The sequence below is a fragment of the Aspergillus viridinutans genome (assembly GCF_018404265.1).
Source record: "Aspergillus viridinutans IFM 47045 DNA, scaffold_6, whole genome shotgun sequence".
In the NCBI taxonomy this organism is placed as follows: Eukaryota; Fungi; Ascomycota; class Eurotiomycetes; order Eurotiales; family Aspergillaceae; genus Aspergillus; species Aspergillus viridinutans.
The window spans coordinates 1,669,495-1,688,892 of record NW_025091222.1 but is presented as its reverse complement, the minus strand read 5'-3'; the positions used below and the strand labels follow the sequence as shown (position 1 = coordinate 1,688,892).

General features: G+C 49.2%; 9 protein-coding genes across 9 annotated transcripts; 5 read left to right on the top strand and 4 right to left on the bottom strand.

The window, feature by feature from the left end:
* Window positions 1–3,676: 3,676 nt before the first annotated feature.
* Window positions 3,677–4,781, top strand: Aspvir_008281 (3'-5' exonuclease; the record flags this gene model as incomplete). Its single annotated transcript, XM_043271454.1, has 2 exons — window positions 3,677–4,478; window positions 4,534–4,781. The coding sequence occupies 2 exons, from the start codon at window positions 3,677–3,679 to the stop codon at window positions 4,779–4,781; spliced, it is 1,050 nt and encodes a 349-aa protein (XP_043127389.1).
* A 372-nt stretch (window positions 4,782–5,153) lies between these two features.
* pex10 (ubiquitin-protein ligase peroxin 10) lies at window positions 5,154–6,287 on the bottom strand (the record flags this gene model as incomplete). Its single annotated transcript, XM_043271453.1, has 1 exon — window positions 5,154–6,287. One exon carries the CDS (start codon window positions 6,285–6,287, stop codon window positions 5,154–5,156), a length of 1,134 nt encoding a protein of 377 aa, XP_043127388.1.
* A 566-nt stretch (window positions 6,288–6,853) lies between these two features.
* Window positions 6,854–8,304, top strand: Aspvir_008279 (EXS domain-containing protein; the record flags this gene model as incomplete). Its single annotated transcript, XM_043271452.1, has 5 exons — window positions 6,854–6,938; window positions 6,995–7,044; window positions 7,113–7,795; window positions 7,863–8,176; window positions 8,231–8,304. The coding sequence occupies 5 exons, from the start codon at window positions 6,854–6,856 to the stop codon at window positions 8,302–8,304; spliced, it is 1,206 nt and encodes a 401-aa protein (XP_043127387.1).
* A 676-nt stretch (window positions 8,305–8,980) lies between these two features.
* On the bottom strand, window positions 8,981–10,066 carry Aspvir_008278 (uncharacterized protein; the record flags this gene model as incomplete). Its single annotated transcript, XM_043271451.1, has 1 exon — window positions 8,981–10,066. One exon carries the CDS (start codon window positions 10,064–10,066, stop codon window positions 8,981–8,983), a length of 1,086 nt encoding a protein of 361 aa, XP_043127386.1.
* A 777-nt stretch (window positions 10,067–10,843) lies between these two features.
* On the bottom strand, window positions 10,844–11,965 carry Aspvir_008277 (Ac45/VOA1 transmembrane domain-containing protein; the record flags this gene model as incomplete). The annotated part of the gene is made up of 5 exons (XM_043271450.1): window positions 10,844–10,983; window positions 11,040–11,273; window positions 11,335–11,439; window positions 11,495–11,793; window positions 11,871–11,965. 5 exons carry the CDS (start codon window positions 11,963–11,965, stop codon window positions 10,844–10,846), a joined length of 873 nt encoding a protein of 290 aa, XP_043127385.1.
* A 309-nt stretch (window positions 11,966–12,274) lies between these two features.
* Aspvir_008276 (rRNA-processing protein RRP17) lies at window positions 12,275–13,014 on the top strand (the record flags this gene model as incomplete). Its single annotated transcript, XM_043271449.1, has 2 exons — window positions 12,275–12,454; window positions 12,520–13,014. 2 exons carry the CDS (start codon window positions 12,275–12,277, stop codon window positions 13,012–13,014), a joined length of 675 nt encoding a protein of 224 aa, XP_043127384.1.
* A 311-nt stretch (window positions 13,015–13,325) lies between these two features.
* Aspvir_008275 (tropomyosin) lies at window positions 13,326–14,077 on the bottom strand (the record flags this gene model as incomplete). Its single annotated transcript, XM_043271448.1, has 3 exons — window positions 13,326–13,488; window positions 13,552–13,856; window positions 14,060–14,077. 3 exons carry the CDS (start codon window positions 14,075–14,077, stop codon window positions 13,326–13,328), a joined length of 486 nt encoding a protein of 161 aa, XP_043127383.1.
* A 572-nt stretch (window positions 14,078–14,649) lies between these two features.
* Window positions 14,650–16,062, top strand: Aspvir_008274 (uncharacterized protein; the record flags this gene model as incomplete). The annotated part of the gene is made up of 2 exons (XM_043271447.1): window positions 14,650–15,193; window positions 15,263–16,062. The coding sequence occupies 2 exons, from the start codon at window positions 14,650–14,652 to the stop codon at window positions 16,060–16,062; spliced, it is 1,344 nt and encodes a 447-aa protein (XP_043127382.1).
* Window positions 16,063–17,494: 1,432 nt separating this feature from the next.
* Aspvir_008273 (putative cyclopropane-fatty-acyl-phospholipid synthase) lies at window positions 17,495–19,335 on the top strand (the record flags this gene model as incomplete). The annotated part of the gene is made up of 4 exons (XM_043271446.1): window positions 17,495–17,599; window positions 17,724–18,210; window positions 18,285–19,036; window positions 19,120–19,335. The coding sequence occupies 4 exons, from the start codon at window positions 17,495–17,497 to the stop codon at window positions 19,333–19,335; spliced, it is 1,560 nt and encodes a 519-aa protein (XP_043127381.1).
* Window positions 19,336–19,398: the final 63 nt, after the last annotated feature.

Sequence of the window (19,398 nt, the reverse complement as noted above, 5' to 3'; positions counted from 1 at the left end):
CTAAGGTACTACGTTCGGACCAGACCACCCAAGTCTTCCTGAGTGCTTTGGCTGCGGACCACTGTTTCGCCTCGAGTATCCTCCAAATAATACGCTAGATAAAGTCATTTCTTACCTTTCGTGTCCTATTTTGTTTCAAAATATCTTTAAAGAACTCTCCTTGTCTGCCAGTGCCATGATCGTAATTCAAAATTCTTCTTTGTGTGGCAAGCAAATTCATTATTGTACCCCCTAGGACTGAAGGAATTACCAAGCCTTAGTGGCTGACTCCGTTCGGGGCCGAACTCAATTTCTGCCGACGAGGATGGTTGATGAACCGGCTACCGTAACATCGTGCGCAGATGGCGTAGACTAGCCATCAGCCTTTGGGGCGCTTCTGAATTCCAGAGAAGATCAAAAGTTAGCTCCACGCCTCAAGTTTCCAGAATCCAGTTTTCCCTCGCCATCAGCGGGAGTTTTGAACTCCCGGCAATTATTTTTTATTTTTATTTATTTATTTTATTTTATTTTTTACAGGGTAAGATGGGAAAGTAGTTCACGTGACGAGATTAATATGCCATATTGAGAGTACAGTATTAGACTTCTCAAAAGGACACAGGATCCTCGTGGCATCAAAAAAGCCAAAAATGTTACACAAATGTTGTGATTTTCTGCACGGGCCAACCTAATAGTGAGATGCAATATTGACACAATATTGAATTTCTATTACTGAATCGAGTGACACAAGACTGTCGATTGGATGAGTAGAGATCGTAGGTGAAACGCAATGATTTGGGATTGGACGCACGACCGGGACTCGACCGGCAACGGGCATCAATCTCCCGCCCAAAACAACCTGTTCAACCGACCAAAATCGCGCAAATGATATATCCCTGTCTCCAATGATATGACTTCAATGTCATATGATGGCGTATTGCTGGCTCCCGTTCCTCCCCTCAACTTCTCCGGATCAATGATTGGAGTACGAATAATAGATACGATGGGAGTCGTCTCATAAACCGCTCGTTGATCCTCCGGATATGCTTGGATGTTGCCGCTTCGCCCCCATCTCGCGGTGCAAACGCGGGGAATAGCGGAACCTGTTATGTGACAGATTCCACACTGTGATCTGGGGAAATATCTGGGGCAGGGAACCGAGCACAGCAAGGCTCACCGACTGAAATGAGTGGAATCACTCAAATGATTTCGTCCAACCGCTTGTTTGCGCGAAAGTTCAAGAAAGATTCCGCCGCCAACCGACTACGAGCGATCGAAGCAGCGGATGGAGCCTCCCCAAATAGCCGCGAGCGGTTACTCCGTACTGACGACACGATAGGTATTCGACGACACGCTATTCGTCGGACTGCCTTGGAGCCATCAAGTCTGTACCCTTTACCCCATACTCCACAAACCATGATTTACTTCAAGAAGAATACGTGGAAGAGTTACCCCAGGTTTTCCGCAACTTAGCGACTAGTGGTCCCCATTCTCATCGATGTCAATCATGCGGGCGAGTCTCCGCTGGTTGAAGGGTCAACGGCTTCAGACGGTCATGGTTTCCTCCAGGGTAGTTCTTGGAGTGACTAACGGAAATAGCTCAATTGGATGTCATGATAGTCATAGGCTTCAGCCATACCCCTGGCACTGTCTAGACTCCTGATCAAAGAGCTTGAAGACCAGAAATTGACTTTCCTTAAACTCAGAAAGCTTCCCGCTGCAGTCACAGCTGTTCCCCTCGCATCTTGCCGAGAATGCCAAGTCAATAACGTTCGTATGGGAGTGCCCGTCTCTCTTCCGTCTCGTCACACGTCGATTGTACTGCTTCTGTACCATCCGTCAAAACTATCTCTTTTTCTACTCAGGATTCTCGCAGAGTCTTGCAACCACGGACCGTACCCAGGCTGGTTCCCATGATCTTCAGCGGTATCAGCGTTGCTTCTCAAGCTCGGCGAACATGCCTATGCGAGGTCGCATTGGGATGAACCAAGTGAGAATACAGTGAGACTGCAACTGTGCACAAGGGAACGCTTTTGCTATTCAGGTGAAGTTCTATGCAGTATCATTGTGACAGTCGTTTGGAAGCCATGTTCATCACACTGATCAAAGAAAACTGGAAATCATACAATCAGGAGCTGCCAACTGGTCCCTCGCCACCAGGGATTAACTGAGAAACATCGTCAGAATTGTGCGGTCGGGGGAAGAGAGGGACTTCGGCGTCCATACCATGCAGATATTGTTCCCGTTTAGCAGAATCTTAGGAAGCTTGACCTGTGCTCCAGAGTAATCGCTACATTATGTTAACGCTTACACCATCATTGAGACGCTGAAACAAAACAGGAGGCATCCTGCAAAGGCTGACGGGCATATGAGGCCAGCATGGCAAGAATGAGAGTGTTCACCTACAATTCAGTCACATCTTCCAGAACCATATCTACAATAAATCAGTATCTATTAGGATTCTCACAGACACTCAAGATAACTTACTGACGTAGTCGTCGAATCCAAGTAATGTGCCTGAGAATTCTTTATTTTGTCAGTACATAGTCGTCGCAGCCACTGTAGTCACGTACCTTTGTCACCCTTCATGATGACCCAGATCCTCGATCCCACACACTTATCGATCAATTCTGCCAACCTGTTAATCACACAAGTCTATGTATACACGTGGTTATGAAAATTACCCAAAGGAAGGAGTTGGGACGCCATTGTGCTCCAAGTGTTCTATAGGCAGAGTGTAGCGCAGTATCCTCACAGCTGCGCCCTTACACTTAGAAGTCCGCCTTTAATAGTAAAGAGAATATTTAGTATCAGGTGTTATGCGTCGTATAGTCTAGAAAATGAAGCCTCAAGCGGATCTTTGAGCATTCCGCCAGACGATCTTGGAGGGCAGGGCAGCAGGTTTATCCGTTCCGAATTTCAGCCCAATCACATCTATCGCCGATCCTTCTCCGCTCAGTATCTCTGACCTGATACATCTATGATCTATACAAACCCTGCCACTGAATACATAGGCATGAAAAGATCGACTACCTGGGTAACTACTACAGCGAGCCCTGGGGGGTTATTTGCCTGATGGTCAGCCAGCCCATGCACGATACCGTGTAAATCGCTCACAAGGGTCATGTTACTTCGCTCGTCTCCTCGAGTAAAGCAAGTCGGACCACCCCGAGTATCGTGTTGAGAGCTCGGGTCACGGCGTACATTCGCCCGGTGCATAATCAGCGTGTGGACTATTATGATCTAACTAGTCCTAGCATTCAGGTACATCACCAGCAGATAAGAGTGCAGCATGATATCTCCCACACGCCTGTGTGGAACGTGCTTCCCGGGAAGGCTCGGGACACCAGACCTCAAATTTCAAAGATGCATATCCAGATGCTGGGCTGCATCTCGGGATTCCAAAACAGAAACTTGGCTCTTAAGCCTAAGAAGGCACCTCGGCCTTCCTAGTATATGTCTCGACTTGACCCAGCAGTTACGGCAAACGCGTCTAGCCACCACTTCTAGGGCTGTTGCCAAGAAGTATAAGGGATTGCAGTATGACTTGAACTTCTCACATTGGTTTACTGGGCTTTGGCATGGGAAGCAAAGCTACGTACGAAGACATGCATTTTCGACGCTCGCTAGGGAAACTGCGGGAGGCAATCAAAGATTTCCTTCCACACGGCCTGACCAATTCGGACCGAGAAGGCTAGACATGAACTTTCGCGTCGAACACTCAAGACGCTCGTTTAGCAAGGCCCCGATAACGCGATCAATTGCTGGTCCTTTCAACCACGAAGGTAGTTCTGGTCATATCGGCCAATGCCAGTCGTACAGCGAGGCAGATGTCTCCCGGAGCGTCAAGTCTGAAGATGAAACATGGACTGAGACAGCCGTAAGCGAGAAGTTCCTGATTACGCGACAGTCTCTTGCTTTAACCATTCCTCCGGGGCCCAAGTTCTGGAGCCATCGGCTGCGTAAGGCCCCAAACGGGAAAGACATCATCGTGCACTATTGCAAGTCCCTTAAAAAGTCTGAGGAAGTAGCAAAATACTTCTTGAATGATGATGTAATAGGCTTTGACATGGAATGGAAACCGCAGTCAAGCAAATCTGCCAGCATTCAAAATAACGTCTCGTTGATACAGATTGCAAATGCGGAGCGAATTGCCCTCTTTCACATCGCGCTGTTCAAACCTGCGAGAACACCGGAAGACTTTATTTCTCCTTCTCTACAGAGGATTCTTGAATCACCAAAAATTACGAAGGCTGGAGTAGCGATTAAGGCGGACTGTACGCGCCTAAAGAACTTTCTCGGTATCAACGCTCGTGGGATTTTCGAACTCAGTCACCTGTACAAGTTGGTCAAGTACTGCCAGTCAGATCCAGCGCTCATCAACAGAAGACCTGTCAATCTAAGCGAGCAGGTCGAAGAGCACTTCGGTCTGCCTCTAGCAAAGGATGATGACGTCCGATGTGGTGATTGGACCCGTGCACTAAACTACCGTCAAGTTCAGTGTGAGTCCCTCTTGAACGTCATTTTGTGTCAAAGTATTAACGGCTCTCTCTATAGATGCTGCAACCGACTCGTATGCATGTCTGTGTCTTTTCAATACTATGGACGCGAAGCGCAGGGGGTTAACTCCGATGCCTCCTTTACCAGCACATGCCGAGCTGGATCAGACGATTCGCCTAGTAGAAGAGCTTGATGTTGAAACAACCAACACAAAATCGGTTGAACCTCAGGTCATCGAGCCGGTAGTGTGTCTTGAGACTGAGGACGATGCTCCTAAAATAACGCCCTCGGCGCGCACCATGTGAATTTGTGGAACCTGGAGTCCGACATTATTTCAGGTAGTCTGTTGATATGACTTATGTTGGAAATATACCCTTGTGTAGCATTCAGCGTCATTGCATTATAAAAACTGCGTTGCCAGTTTCCGGTCATCTTTTACCAAGTCAAGCAAGCCATATAAACGCAAATGAGCGAGACTTTGCAAGTGTCATTGATTTCGTTCCGAATCAAAATATTGAGTTTATCATACAACAAAACTAGCAGTGGGTATATATATGTCACAAGCTGCTCAACCCGTCAACCTGCCAAGAAGCCATAATATCAAGGCTGGATGAGGTTGTGGGCGAATTGGAACCATGCACCGAACATTGATATACTCATAATGAATGTACATTAATTCAGCCCCTCAGCGGCAGGACCTTAGCTGGTATTACCTCTTGTCGACAGAGTGGACACTCGGGCTTCTCACGTACCCAATCGCGAATACACGTCCAACAGAAGACATGTCCACATGTTGTGACACTGGGGTCTTTGTACAATTCCAGACAAAGCGTGCACTTGCTCTGTTGCCCGGAAGGAATCCACGGAATGACATTCGAGTCTTCTGAAAGATCATATCGAGCTACAGAAGCAGGAAGAAGCGGGAGGTTGTAAGGATTCTGAATGGAGCGGATCAAGGAGTCATCTTGTGACTTGGAACCGGCCACTTCGGTCTCAATGCCCTCTCCCTCTTGTTGCATACTAAGACCCAGTTTTCGAATATGCAGAATGCCTTGTACCGCGATTTGAAGGACAAGCAAAACTCCCAAAACCTCGTACCCTACTCTCTGTTCATTTTCCTCGAGTTTCTTCGTGAACACGTAGCGCAGTCCCCAGAAGCGTTTCGACAGATGGTAATAGGAGCCAGTGAAATAAAAGGTTGCTATACTTAGGGCGTAAATAGGCGAAAGCGAGGTGATCGAGTCGAGATGCTCGAGAATGTATTTCTGGACTCGAAGTGCGGTGAAGAAAGACTGCTTCTTCGAAGCATTTTTCTTGGTAAATCTCAATTCTTCTGTTTTCTGCTGTGCTTTGAGTTGTTGCCGGGCGATGCTACGCTCCAATTTCGCGCGTAGTCGCTGGCGAAAGCCGGGGAGAATCCGCTGAAGCACCCACGGCACAAGGATACTACTCAGAATGTAACCCGCTCTTCGGTGAATCGAAGGAAGTTGAAGTGTATCATCTTCCAGTTGCACGAGGTCGCAATACTCCTCTCCCAGAGTCCGATTGCCAATTAATGTTGTCAGTGAGAAGTATAGAATTTCGGTCAGGTGTTTGATGGCATCCGAGTGGATATGAGCAAAGCGTGCGCCACGGAGAGAACGGATGATTGCTTGTGCCTGGTTGACCAGACTGGAAGTCAGGAAAACGTCCTTTTCGTGGGAGCGGATAATATCCGGCGACGTTGCGAAGGGGTAGAAATGCGCCGAGGGGCTGAAAGTCGGCGATGATGTGGAAGTAGATAAGGAGAGTTTGAGATCTTCGTCTGCCATGCTGACGCCTAAAAGTTGTCGAGAAGATGCAAACACCAAAATAATCGCGATTAAGGAGTCAATCAGGGAAGTAACATCGTTATTTTCTGGAAATTGTGCTTCATCTCTTCCCCATGAAGCGGAGAGCTCCCTGGCAGGAGCGCAACTCGGTGACGAGTACGGAATGCCTCGGTAATTCACACGTGACTCTTATCACGTTATCTCTAGCTCACGTGGGGCAGAAGATTCCATTTTTGGATTTCACCACTCTGCAGACATCACACTAAGCCTACAAAGGACTGGCGCTTCCGAAACTAGAAGCCGCGCGGAGCCGCCGAAGCCGTCGTCTGTCCCTGAGCTTCTGCATCAAGAATCTCCATAGAAGGTCTAGTCCAGCCCATGACGATTAATTTTTGGCAGTAAATTCTCACCCCTAGTCACTCTTTTGCCTCAATCCAGCTCTTGGTTCTGTTCTCGTTCGATTGGAAACCATTCCTCTCCATCACATCCGGCCTGTTCTTCTCACCCTCGTCTTGTTGTAACTCCTATTTAGGTGCTGATTCGCAGCGCCGCTTTTTCAATGGAATATGGGTCCTGATCAACATGCTCAACTTGACGGCTTCAGTCTTTTTCTCCCTTTCCCCTATCGGGTTGCAGTAATACTGGTTGCTGGTGCGTATTCCACCCTCCGATCGGTTAATCATATGTAATATTAATCCGCGGCTTAGGATTCTGGGGTTGGGGTGCCAACCTTCACTATCTCTCTCGGGCGAATATTGTGAGTCGCGCCCTCCGTTCCCTCAAATACAGAGTCCTCGTACGGAATCATATGCTTACTCTCTCTAGGATCTACCGGCCCTCATCCGCTATCCCGCCCGTCAATCTCCTCAACAACCTCCTCACCATACTTCTGCTTACCGGCTCGCTACCCTTTTGACGGCCCCTCTCCTGCTCTCCCTCCTTATCTTCTGGGTGTTTACCCACGGCTCCGCTGAGCGAGTGGAGTCGTTAGACTTCATTCCGCAATCGTATCTATTTATATTCTTTATTCTACTCATTCTGCCCATCAACCGTTTGTCACAGTCCGGACGAAGTCGGTTTCTTAGGTCTTTGCGACGCATTAGTGTAGGAGGATTGGCGGAGCCTCAAGATGGTAAATTCGGAGACATACTGCTGGCAGATGCCCTTACCAGCTATGCCAGAATCTTGGGGGACCTCTATGTTACATTCTGCATGTTCTTCACAGCGGATATTTCGAGCACCTCTAAACCGAATCGCAGTTGTGGAAAAGATTATGTGGTCCCCATCATCATCGCAGTCCCCAGCATGATCCGACTGCGGCAGTGTCTAACTGAATATCTTCGTGTGCGTCGGGCTAGTCAAAGAGGGGAAAATAAAGGAACACAGCACCTGGCAAACGCCTTGAAATATGCCACTGCATTCCCCGTTATTATTCTTGCGGCCAAGCTTAGGAATTACAATCCTTTCGAGTTTTATGGGTTCAGCGAAATGAGCCTTTCCCGGCTGCTGTATGTATAACCCAACGCTCTATGCTCAGAGCGGAAGAAATCACAACTAACAATTGTCGTATCTCAGCACCTTATTCACATTCGTCAACTCTGCCTACTCCTTTTACTGGGACATAAGCAAGGATTGGGATTTGACCCTCTTCACTTCTTCTCGTGCCGATCCGGACTGCCCTTATGGCCTACGCCGCCGTCGATTCTTCTCTGATCGGCTCTACTATGCCGCAATACTTGCTGACCTACTCATTCGATTTTCGTGGGTTACTCGATTCTTACCGAGCTTTGTCTGGCTTAGCGAGAAGGAGTGCGGCATCTTCCTGCTCATGGCCTTGGAAGTCGCCAGACGATGGATGTGGATATTTTTCCGAGCAGAAGTAGAAATGAGTAAGTCATCATCTCCCCTTTTGTCGCCGCTCGATGCTGATTCGGCATCTGCAGTCAGAAGCAATCTTGATCCAGCCATGGGCGACATACTTCTCGGCGATTTCAGTGGCAAAATGGACGCCGACTGAAACAAGTCCGCAGGTCTTCACTGTTATCTCCTATTGGTGACATGACACTGGCCCAGGATATTTCGTCCTTTCCGACTTCTTCGTATGTTATTCCAACGCATCGCGCGTGTCTTCGAATGTTTGTCTACTTGAGCCCTTTCCCTACCCCGCCCTTCCAACATTTCACTCCATGCTTCAACTTGGTTTTGAATTATGTCCGCTTTTGGCGGCTTTGTTGTTTGTAGATCCTGACGTCGCAAGCCTTTTGGTCTGTATCATATATCCGAGCGTTCTGGAGTTGTCCTCTTCCGCGGTCTTTGAATCTCGTTTCCGCATCTTTTCCTGGTGCGCAATAATACATAGCGAGCATATAGACAATTATCAGGCTTATCATTAACAGAAGGCTAGTATCAACCATTGAAAAGGAAAAAGGAAAATGTACATAATCAATCACAGCCCTGTCCGTCTTGACTCAGCCAATCTGCAGTCAACTCTTTGCAAGAAGCAACGAGGAGATAGAATGCCACGAGCATGGCCATGCGTAACTCATATAGAGACGTGAATATTAACTTAAGTATATGTTAAACGAGATACTGTATGTATGGCTCGAAAGCTGCGAACCCGAGATAGGAATAGATGAAAAAGGAAAGAAAGTAAGGAAACGCAACGCATATGGCAACGCGCGTTGAAGGCTCAATCATCTATGACCGTTGTCCGATTGAGGGGCATGACTTTCAAAAAGATCCTCCAGGAACGCACTGGGAGTTCTTCCATGGGTCGGAGAGGCAAGATTTAACGAGCTGGTGGAGCCTGCGACATACGAATGCCTGGTGGGAGGATCGTAGTTAGTGTCATGGAGACCGCTAGGCGATAGACCCGGTGACCTAGGGGGGCTCGGATTAGACTTGGTGCGAATGTAGCCCTGCGAGTGTGGTCGCATTTCTGGCGTCGAGTATGGGATGTTCTGACTTCCTGCGGGCGCAGCGTTTCCAGCAGCATAGTAGCCCGCCGGAAGGTAGCTGGATCCTCTGTTTCCGCTTGTATGCATTCCGGCGCCCGCGGTCGGAGAGAAGAAGAGGCCGCTACCAGTACTGGGGATATTGGACGCTCTTGGATTGTAGCTGTTGCGGTGGTGTGGGGGAAGCTTTTCGAGTGACATGGTCGCAGGTAGAGCGCGAGAGTGCCTTGATGACCTCTTCCGCTTGGAGCGAATGAGTCCTTTCTTTTCCGAGGCGTGCATCAACGCGGCGCGGCGGACGGATCGGTTGACTGACCATGCGACGAGCCCACGCCATGCCAGCACCGAGAGCCCAATCAAACCTAGGGCTGCACCTACAGCAATGAACACCGTCCCTTCGGGCGTGTTCGATTTTTGCATGTACGGCGCATCCGCTGTCGGTGGCACGGTCACCACAGGGAATCCGTCTGTAGAGGTTGCAGACGTTGCAGTCGAGCCCGCTAAGTTCGTGGTAGAGACTGTCGACGTCGTCGCTGCATCGGTAGTCGTAGAAGTTTCCGTGGTTGAGGTTTCACTACTCGTTGAAGCTTCTGTAGTTGTAGCATCTGTAGTTTTGGAATCGGTCGTCGATTTGGAATCGGTGGTCTTCCCCGCGTCCGTAGTCGTTGGATCTGTGGCCTTCGTGCCGTCGGTCGTTTGCGCAACGTTGGTATTGGTATTCTGCTGGGCAGAGGCCACTTGAGCCAGCAAGACGATCAAGAGAAATAGAAGCAATGTAACGGAGGGCTGATGGGGGTTCGCACGCCCCACATTGAGGAATCTCATCGTCGGAGGGGGTAAGCAGTCGATCAAGTGATAGTATGTAAACGTTTCCTTCAGACGAGGAGTATGAATCCCGACCAATGGATCACCTCGTTCAGCACATTGATAAAGTCTGTCGTACGCGCGATCATAAACAAATGCAATCAAGCCTTCAATGAGGAGGTGCAGTTCTCTCCAGCAAGCCTTACTAGGGTGCAAGTCTGTACCGAGTGGTCTGGAGCCAAACAGTTCAACTTTGCGACAACGCTCGTTGAGAGAGAAGAAGCCTATCGGGAAGGCGCTGGAATATGAAGGGCAATGAAGAGCGAGGGACAKCTGGGCAAATGCAGCTGAGAAACTTCGATGGAAATGAGACTTCGGATTAGTCTCACTACCGCCGTAAATTATCGATGCGCCCTCGCTGGGCTGGCATTGACCCGTGCCTGGCTTCTGCCTCAGGCGGAGTAAATCACGTGATCTCTATATATAGGCATTAGACTACTCCGTACTGTCCTACTCGTATCTTCTATTTCACTTATTCAAATTCGATGAAACCTTTTCTCATATGCGTCCATGCTGCGCGAGAGCCGAATTTTAATTGTGACCCATTTTGATATTCCAATGAAATTGACACGACAAATATACATGATATAAACGAGTTGCATCGATACAGCATGCTGGGCGAGCTCTCGGTTGGACGTTGCGCAGCTACTGAGGTCAGATCAAATATGATATAAGAGACAAAGATAGCCAATAATATGTTCGCTGCAATGATAATAATTCAATAATGTCAACGAGTAATCATTGCTGTTTCTTCTGCACGCTGGCGGCCGTATCCTTTTCAAAGGCCGCATAGGGAACTTCAAGACTCGTAAGAGCTCGAATACCAACGTATAAGATCATCAGGAAGAAAAAGACTGCAAGCAAGCCCATGAAGAGACCTAGAAGCAGTCAGTCATTATGTAAGAACTTTGCAGAAAACCTTCTGGGATCGTACCTGGGGTAAAGTATTGGTACTCTCGGAAAAGAGACTTGTTAGAGGCTGGAGCACTTTGACTTCTGTGGGCTGAGTAGTCCCGCTTCAGCTCCATGTGGAGAGGGTCCTGGTAACTGTCCTCGGCTTGATATACGATTCCCTCGGATCCCTCGAACTCCCTCGGGGATGTCACGTAGAGAAGCGTATACTTCTTCGAAGATGGGATTCGGTTAATGATATCGGCAAGGAGGCCATCTTTGTCATCCGTCAGAACGAACATGCGATGTTTCAAAATACGATGCATTCGATCACAAACCGTTGTCTGAAAGTTGCTGGGCTCGGTCGGCTCCCAGCGAGAGCATAGGAAAGTCCACATAGATGATGCGAGGTTCCGCTCCGAACTCGGAAGGATAAGAGCTCGCTATATAGTCTTGTCAGCTTCGACCTCTTAAAGCTTGTAAGCATCTCGAACTCACCAGATGCATCGATCAAAGTAGACTGTGCCCCGCATTCCTTTTCAATTATACTTTGAATCTGCTTTGCCTCCAAAATACCTGCAACCTCCTTGACAATCATATTGGACCGAATTGCTTTGTCCTTCCCGGTCAACTTTGCGCCCAGGCGCGGCGCGGACTTGCGAGTCGCAAAATCGCTGCTGTGCACACCAGGCTGAGACGCAATAACATAGTAATCCGATGGACAGGTGCTCAGCTGTGAACTAAGATCCTCCAATACACCGGTGGCGGCCTTGATATTTGATGAAGTAGCAAGTAGCCTAGAAGAGCTTGTTAGCTGGATGCAGGTATGTATGGTCCGCGACTCCGAAGCTCAAGTAGCTCCTGGACAACGTACTCGGACGTAGAAGCTAGGAAGAACGGAGATGTATCCCGGAATGCATTTGCACTCGTCGCTCCAAGAGCAAGCAGCGTAAGTCTTCCTAAACGCATTGTGGTGATTTGACTGAATGCAAGCGAGCAGAATGCAGGCTGAGGATGATGTTTGCTTCAGTAGAGCCAACCTGGAGGCTTGGCCGACGAGCTCGGAGGCGGTCGAGCCAACCAACGGCAAGACAAGGTTTAGTTTTGTCGGCCGCAAATACCCATATCAGCAGCTTTTTTTTTTTTTTTGCTTTTTAACCCTACTTTTTTTTTTTTTATGAATCAAAACTGTTTCTAGGTTGAAATCAATTGAATACAGATTATTACTCTTCTTCTAATTGATTTTCTTAAGACCGACCATCAGACTACCCAGGAGAAATGGGGCCGCAAGCCAAAAAACGCAAGTTGACCCCCAAGGTCGAAGAGATCAATTTCGACGCCGCCGAGCGGCAGGAATTCCTCACAGGATTTCGAAAGAGAAAACAGCAGCGTATACGGCATGCACAGGAACTTGCAGCAAAGAGAGCCCGAGAAGAGAAAAGGCTAGAACGGAAGAAGGTTTGTACTCGTTGGTTCCACGGCCTGGATGATGAGTAAAAGCATTCTGACTTGATTCAATCCAGATCCGTGAAGAGCGAGCCGCAGAATATGAGCGGGCACTTGAAGAGCATCGGAGACAGCTCAAAATACTGAGGGAAGAAAACGGCGACAGTGACGAAGAATCAAATTCCAGCAACGGCAATGTAGCCGAGCAGGATGAATGGGAAGGCTTCGCTGAGCCTCCTGCGGTAGACTACGAAGCCGAATATATCGAGGAAGACAAATATACGACCGTTACTGTCGAAGAGATGGATGCCTCCAGAGAAGGCTTACTCAGGGCGGAGGAGGTGGACAATTCAGACGAGGATGAGGACGAGCAAACGACACGAAGGTCGGAAGCCGATGTCAAATCAACAACGACAAATTCGGCCGAGAAGAAGACAATGAAGGAGAATAACAAGCCAAAAAAGAAAAAAAGGAAGTTCCGATACGAAAGCAAGGAGGAGCGCAAAGTTACTCTTATGAAGCAGCGGCAAGCCAAATCGAGAAAGGCCAAGGCTCGGCGAGAACGAGAATAGCGATTTCCGAGTTAGATGCGTGAAAGAAGCTTTCGAGCAAGGCTAAAATATCACAGCGACACTTCCATTAAATATGCTCTATGTACCTCAAACAACGAATATATGTAAAGGACAGAAAAACGTCCAAGCTGCAAAGACGAGCCGATCTCGAACATGAGACGACAATGGCGAAAGAGAACCTATTGAATTGGTTCCTGTCGAGAAAGAGAATAGCAAGGAAGGCTGTGATTTGCGAATAAATCTGATATCCGTTGGAACAAAGGCTGGATCCAATATCTTCCCGAAGTGTACGCCGATGTGCGAGATTATCTTTACACGTTGCTGATAGAGACCTCCAGGTCGTGGAGATCCTTCTGCAACTCAGCATACTTCTTGGCCATCTCCTCATACTTGCTCTCCCACTGATCACGAGAGGCTTCGAGAGCCTGCACCTTGCGTTCGTAATGGCCAGCCTTAACGTCGGTTTGGCGAAGTCTATGATACCAGAGTCAGCAAAATCGACATTCTAGTGAATCTGGCAGGATTGGGCCGTCATACTTCTCGTTTGTCTCCCGCAAATTCCGGTCAGCTTCCTCGGCCTCTTCTTCCAGCAACTGCACCCGTCTCTGAAGGGCCTCGTTCTGAGTGTCGTGCTGAGCACTCTGGTTGGCAGACTCCTTGGCCTCCTTAAGCGCAGCCTCGAGCTTCTCAACCTCACCCTCCAAAAGCTGGTTCCGGTGGTTGAGGGATGTGATCTCCTGTTCCTTTGCCAAATTCTCTTGCTCCAGGGTCTTCACTCTAGTCTTGAGCTCTTCCACCTTGTTCTGGGCCTCATCAGCCTCGAGGCGGAGGGCGTTCATTCTCTAGAAGAAACATCTGTGTCAGTCTCAACCTTTCCGTCTAGAATATCATTTATTCAGACTATCGTATTTGCTCGTCCTGTGTTCCACTCCAAGAAGATATGTCGCTAGATACGGTACATGAAGCAAGGGCGGAAAGTGATGCATTTCCGTTTCTCGACAGCTTCCAAGCTACCCCGCCGAAAGGGATCAGGGGAGAAGCTTACCTCCTTGATCTTATCCATTTTGGCAACAAACTAGCTTATTTGCAACGACAAAACTATGTAGCAGAAAAAGTAGAGTGGAGTTAGAGGCAGAAAGGCTTTCGCTCAGCGAGAAACCAGGTGGAAAAGTGGACAACAAGGAGGCACGAATTGAAGGGATGTGGTTTGGGAATTGGAGATCACGAGAGAGGAATAGTACGGCCTAAGAAGTGGAGGGCCTACCCGTTTGGCGGTCAGCCAACAAAACACCTGGACAAAAATAGCCTAGCCCCTGTTTTCTAAGCATTGATGTTCTGTGGCTTGAGAGCCTGAGGCGCAAGGGGGGTTGCGCGCCTTAGTGGGCCTAGTGGCACATGTTATTCCTTCTGCCTCAGGCACCTGCGCCACCTGCCATTACCCAAAGTTCCTTCCGACTCGTCCCAAAGGAAAGCCGCTCTCGTCTCCACGGGCAACCGCCAAGAGAAAACAACTAAATGCGTCCTGCATCTAGAACTGCCTTACCTTAGACTACCTTAGCTAGCGACTTATGATCATCACGACGCATACACGCCCGTCCCGACTTGAATGAGTATCATTGAAAATCATACATTGCCATGCTGGCTCTTCGTGACCAGGAAAACCTGGTGCATACTCACCAGACTGTCGCGGCAGCTAAACCCTTGAACCATGGCGTGAAGCAGTTGCAACCGCGAACCCCAGGAGCGCGCGCCCCGAAAACGCCCTTCAAAGTGCCTTTGAACGATGAAAATGACCCTTTGGCGTTTGGAAAAAAATCAGTAAAGGCTGCTGGCAAACAAAAGGAGAACACAAAACCCGCCAAGGATGCCTTTGTCACTCCGCTGGGTATGCAGGACAGAGACTCCAGCGAGACGATCGAGAAGGCTAACAGAACACTGGCAATAGAACCTCGCAATCGTGCACCTCTTGGCATGAAAACGACCAATGCAAAGGCGAGATTCTTACAGACCCCAGCAGCGCCGGCAGGCACTATCAAGCCTGAGAAGACGAACAAGAGAACCTCGACCCAAAAGATCAGGAAATTCTCGCCACTAGTTGACCAGCCCAAGATCGAGGTGCAGGGGGAAGACACTCAGAATGACGTGCCCGATATTGAATATATGCCCCCCAAACCGAGAGGTGAGATGCACATCGGCCTCATAACGGCCTTGAGTCGGAGGGGGTTTACCTGGTCTAACATTCTTGTAGAGCTCCCGGATATCCCAGACGACATCACTTATGACACCACATTTCCTCAGTTTCAGCCCAAGAATTTAGCCTTGGGGTTGGAAAGTGTGTACGGAGACAATCAAGTTGGAGAGGATGGTCTTACCAAACGACAGCGCAAATTCCAGGAGGATTCAATTGCGTTTGACAAAGAGGTGGACGAAATGATATTGAAGCAGCTTGAAGAGATCGGATTCGAGGACAAGACCGAATTGGACCCTCCCACCGAGCCTCGTGTGGAAGAGGTACCTAAACGACGCCTCGAGGTGCGCCGTACTAAATTGACCACGACGAAGCCCAAGTATACCAGCAATGTCTCTACTGTCCGTGCTCGCGATGCAGTTGCCGCTCTGTCCAGGGTTGAACCCTCGGGTGCACGAGCCAGACCAGCGGCGACGTCAAAACCGAGACCCAGAGTCGCATCGTCTCTCTTGACGTCTAGGAGGCCCCGAGGGCCGAGCAATCTGTCCTCCATGCGTCATGCTGCGGCCACTGCCAACTCCAAGACGACCCTGGGCTATTCAAAGGGCCGGGCTGTGTCCTCCAGATTGCATGGAAAGACGTCAACTACTCCGGAGAGATCGGTGTCTAAGTCCGTCCTGTCGCCTGAAACATACATCGAATTGTACGGGATGCCTCCGCTGGGTTCGGAAATGTGGTACCGCTGCAAGGCTTCAGGCTGTTTTGATAGCGAGGAGGATCGACTGGCGGCCGAAGCTGAAAGAAATCTCCCGACCTTTGGGGAAGATGAAGAGGCGCAGAATTTCCAGCTCACACTTTGAGTTTGGACGACGCCAAACGTATTCCAGAGTCATGGTTCAGGAGTATTCTAAGGAAGTCTTTTACTTTTCTACTCGTCTTCACTTTTCAGGGATTGGGATGGTCGGCGTGCATGAATGGCAAGATTACACTAGGGCAAACCGACTGAGTTGGAAGCGGCGTTCTTGACCTTTGCTTTTCGCGTATTGATAACACTACGAGGCTTCACGATTCACAGCCGGTATTTTGTATGATTTAGCTCTTTTTTACGGATAGTTTTCCAAGCTATAGGAGGTAGCAATTCAATCATTCATATTTGCAGAACAAGTCCATATATGATCCAGGGTCTCTTATGGATGAAGGGTGTCGTAAGTACGAAAGCGGTCAACCCGTCGTGAAGCATTCAGTATCGAACTAGCCTAGGGAGATAGGTCCGGAATTTAGTGGAGCGGGAAATGAATCCTATGAAAGCATAAACAATCATTCATTAGCCAAGGAGATTGGGAGATTTGGGACACGCACTCACGCAGATTGCCGCGTTCCAGGGTCTGGCTACAACCTTGGGTGAATTGGGGGACGGACGATCCAGGGTTCTCGGCATCTGAGCACTCCTCGGATATGCGCTCGATAATACTACATGTAGTACGGCACATGAATCAATCTTTGAAACGGTTGCTAACAATGTCAGGAGAGGGGACTTGGTATTGTCGCTACATGTCCTCAGTATCATCTACACAGTGACCCTATCTAAAGTGCTGGGGATCATTGTGGATTGCTAGAGTAAATCGACAGGTTACACAGCCGTGCTACCCAGTATTATTGAGTAATTTATCCCACGACAGAGGTACACACAGCATGATCATTGCCAGTTTTTTACTCGCATATGCCAATGCAATTGACTTCAATTTCAATTCTTGGGACTGCGGTGGACTACAGTGGGCTACAGCATACTACTACTATTGCCCTGCTGTCGATTCTTCTTGCTAGAGATCATAATTCTTCTGGTATACGTATGCTCACCGCCGCCCTTTCAGGAGAAACGACCATCCCGCGCGTGGTTCCACTTGAATTTGTCGATACGTACCAGCCAGAGAGGTAGAGAGCTACTAATAATAATCATCAATTCGGACGAGGGCCAAGCTCGTCAGGTCCACTAGTACTATTACTACTGCTGCGAACTTGCTAAGAACCTAACCAACTAGGCTTATTGGCGCCGCGTCAATTCCTCATCACCGATAAACCAACCCTACTGCTCCTGTTCTCCATCAACGTCAATTGTCGTTGATCTGTTTTGTTTCCTGCCCTTGTGGCTTCTTCCTTTTTTCCCCTCCCCCTTTCATTTATCTGTGTTCTTTTTCTTATCACCACAGAACATCCGTCGTGATTTGTGACACTGACCTGCCTTGGTCTCCTTCCCTCCCACCTCACTCTCGCCTTGAAATCGTCGACCTAGCCATGACGAAAATTCACCCCGAGTCCCCTGAGGACTTCGAGTACATTGAAACACCTCCTACTTCTTGCACTACCCCCGCAGACGATTGCGGTGTGCGGACGACATCGGTAAGTCTAGGTGCTCAATTGAGCCGACAATAATGTGCCTGGGCTCATCGAAGCTCTTTTGGAGCTTTATGGAGCTTCTTCATGAAAGGCAATGGGCTGACTCCTTTTCCTTTCACTCTTTCAGTACCCGGCTATCAAAAATGCTCCCGTCCCCGCAGACGCTGCAGGCAGCGATAGTTTCTCCAACATCCTGCTTTTCTCTCTGCTGCTGTTTGTTCCGTGGTACTTGGCTCGCCAGGTCGGTGGTGGTTTCTACACCACTATCTTCTTTGCGATCTTCACGACCGTCCCCATCCTGATGGCCTTCTGGTCCGTGGCCTCTTCAATTTCTCCCCGCAAGAACGAGAAGGCCAAGTATGCTGGTCGCCCCGTCGAGTACTACCTTCACTTTCACAGCGAGCATGACCGTGCCACCTACCGCGGCAAGAGCAAGATTCCCATGGAGGTTTTCTACGAAAAGTACTTCAATGGAGAGGTTGATTTCAAGGGCGACGCTCTTGAAGCTCTGGAGTTCAGACACGACTGGGCTAACTTCCGCTTCACCATGGGCCTCTACAAGCACTTCCTCTTTGGCTTCATTCCTGAATTGCTGGTCCACTCCCGTTCTCAAGGTAAAGTAGCATTCCCTTCGTTATTCTGCACAAGATGCATGAAGTTCATGGTTTCTGACTACAATGATCTGCAGACGAGGAACAGGTGCGCGACCACTATGACCGTGGTGACGACTTCTACGCTTGGTTCTTGGGCCCTCGGATGATCTACACCTCTGGGGTCATTAGTGATATTAACAAGGAAGAAACTTTGGAAGAACTCCAGGACAACAAGCTAGCTGTTGTCTGTGAGAAGATCAATGTTAAGCCCGGTGACACTCTTCTCGACCTGGGTTGTGGTTGGGGTACTCTCGCCAAATATGCTTCAGTCCACTATGGCGCACACGTCACCGGTATCACTCTCGGTCGTAACCAAACTGCCTGGGGTAACAAGGGACTCCGCAACGCCGGCATCCCCGAATCTCAGAGCCGTATTCTCTGCTTGGACTACCGTGATGCTCCCCGCGTCGAGGGCGGTTACAAGCAGATCACTTGTCTTGAGATGGCAGAGCACGTCGGTGTCCGCCATTTCGGTTCCTTCCTGTCTCAGGTCTATGACATGCTTGATGACGATGGTGTGTTCTTCCTCCAGATCGCGGGTCTCCGTAAATCCTGGCAGTATGAGGATCTCATCTGGGGTCTGTTCATGAACAAGTACATCTTCCCCGGAGCTGACGCCAGCACTCCTCTTGGATTCGTTGTCGATAAACTGGAGGGCGCTGGGTTTGAAATCAAGAGCGTTGATACCGTTGGTGTCCACTACTCTGCTACTCTTTGGCGCTGGTACCGCAACTGGATGGGTAACCGCGAGAAGGTCGAGGCCAAGTACGGCAAGAGATGGTTTAGAGTAAGTCCCCTTCACGAGCAGATTTCCCCGCAATTCATTATACACGTTGAGCACGACTGACTGGAGGACTTTCCGTTCCTTAGATCTGGGAGTACTTCCTGGCCTACTCGACCATCATCTCCCGCCAGGGAAGCGCTACCTGCTGGCAGCTGACCCTCGTCAAGAACATCAACTCCACTCACCGTATTGAGGGTATTGACTCCCAATACGGGCTCAAGGGCGCCCGCCAGGCCGCCATTGACAACGTGGGCCACGGCGTTCTCCCCAAGGCCCATGTCCCTACCGTTAACAAGGAGTAAAGTTACGAATTGTGGCCTGTGGATTTTGGCGTCAGGGAACATGATGTCATGTGGTGAAATCAT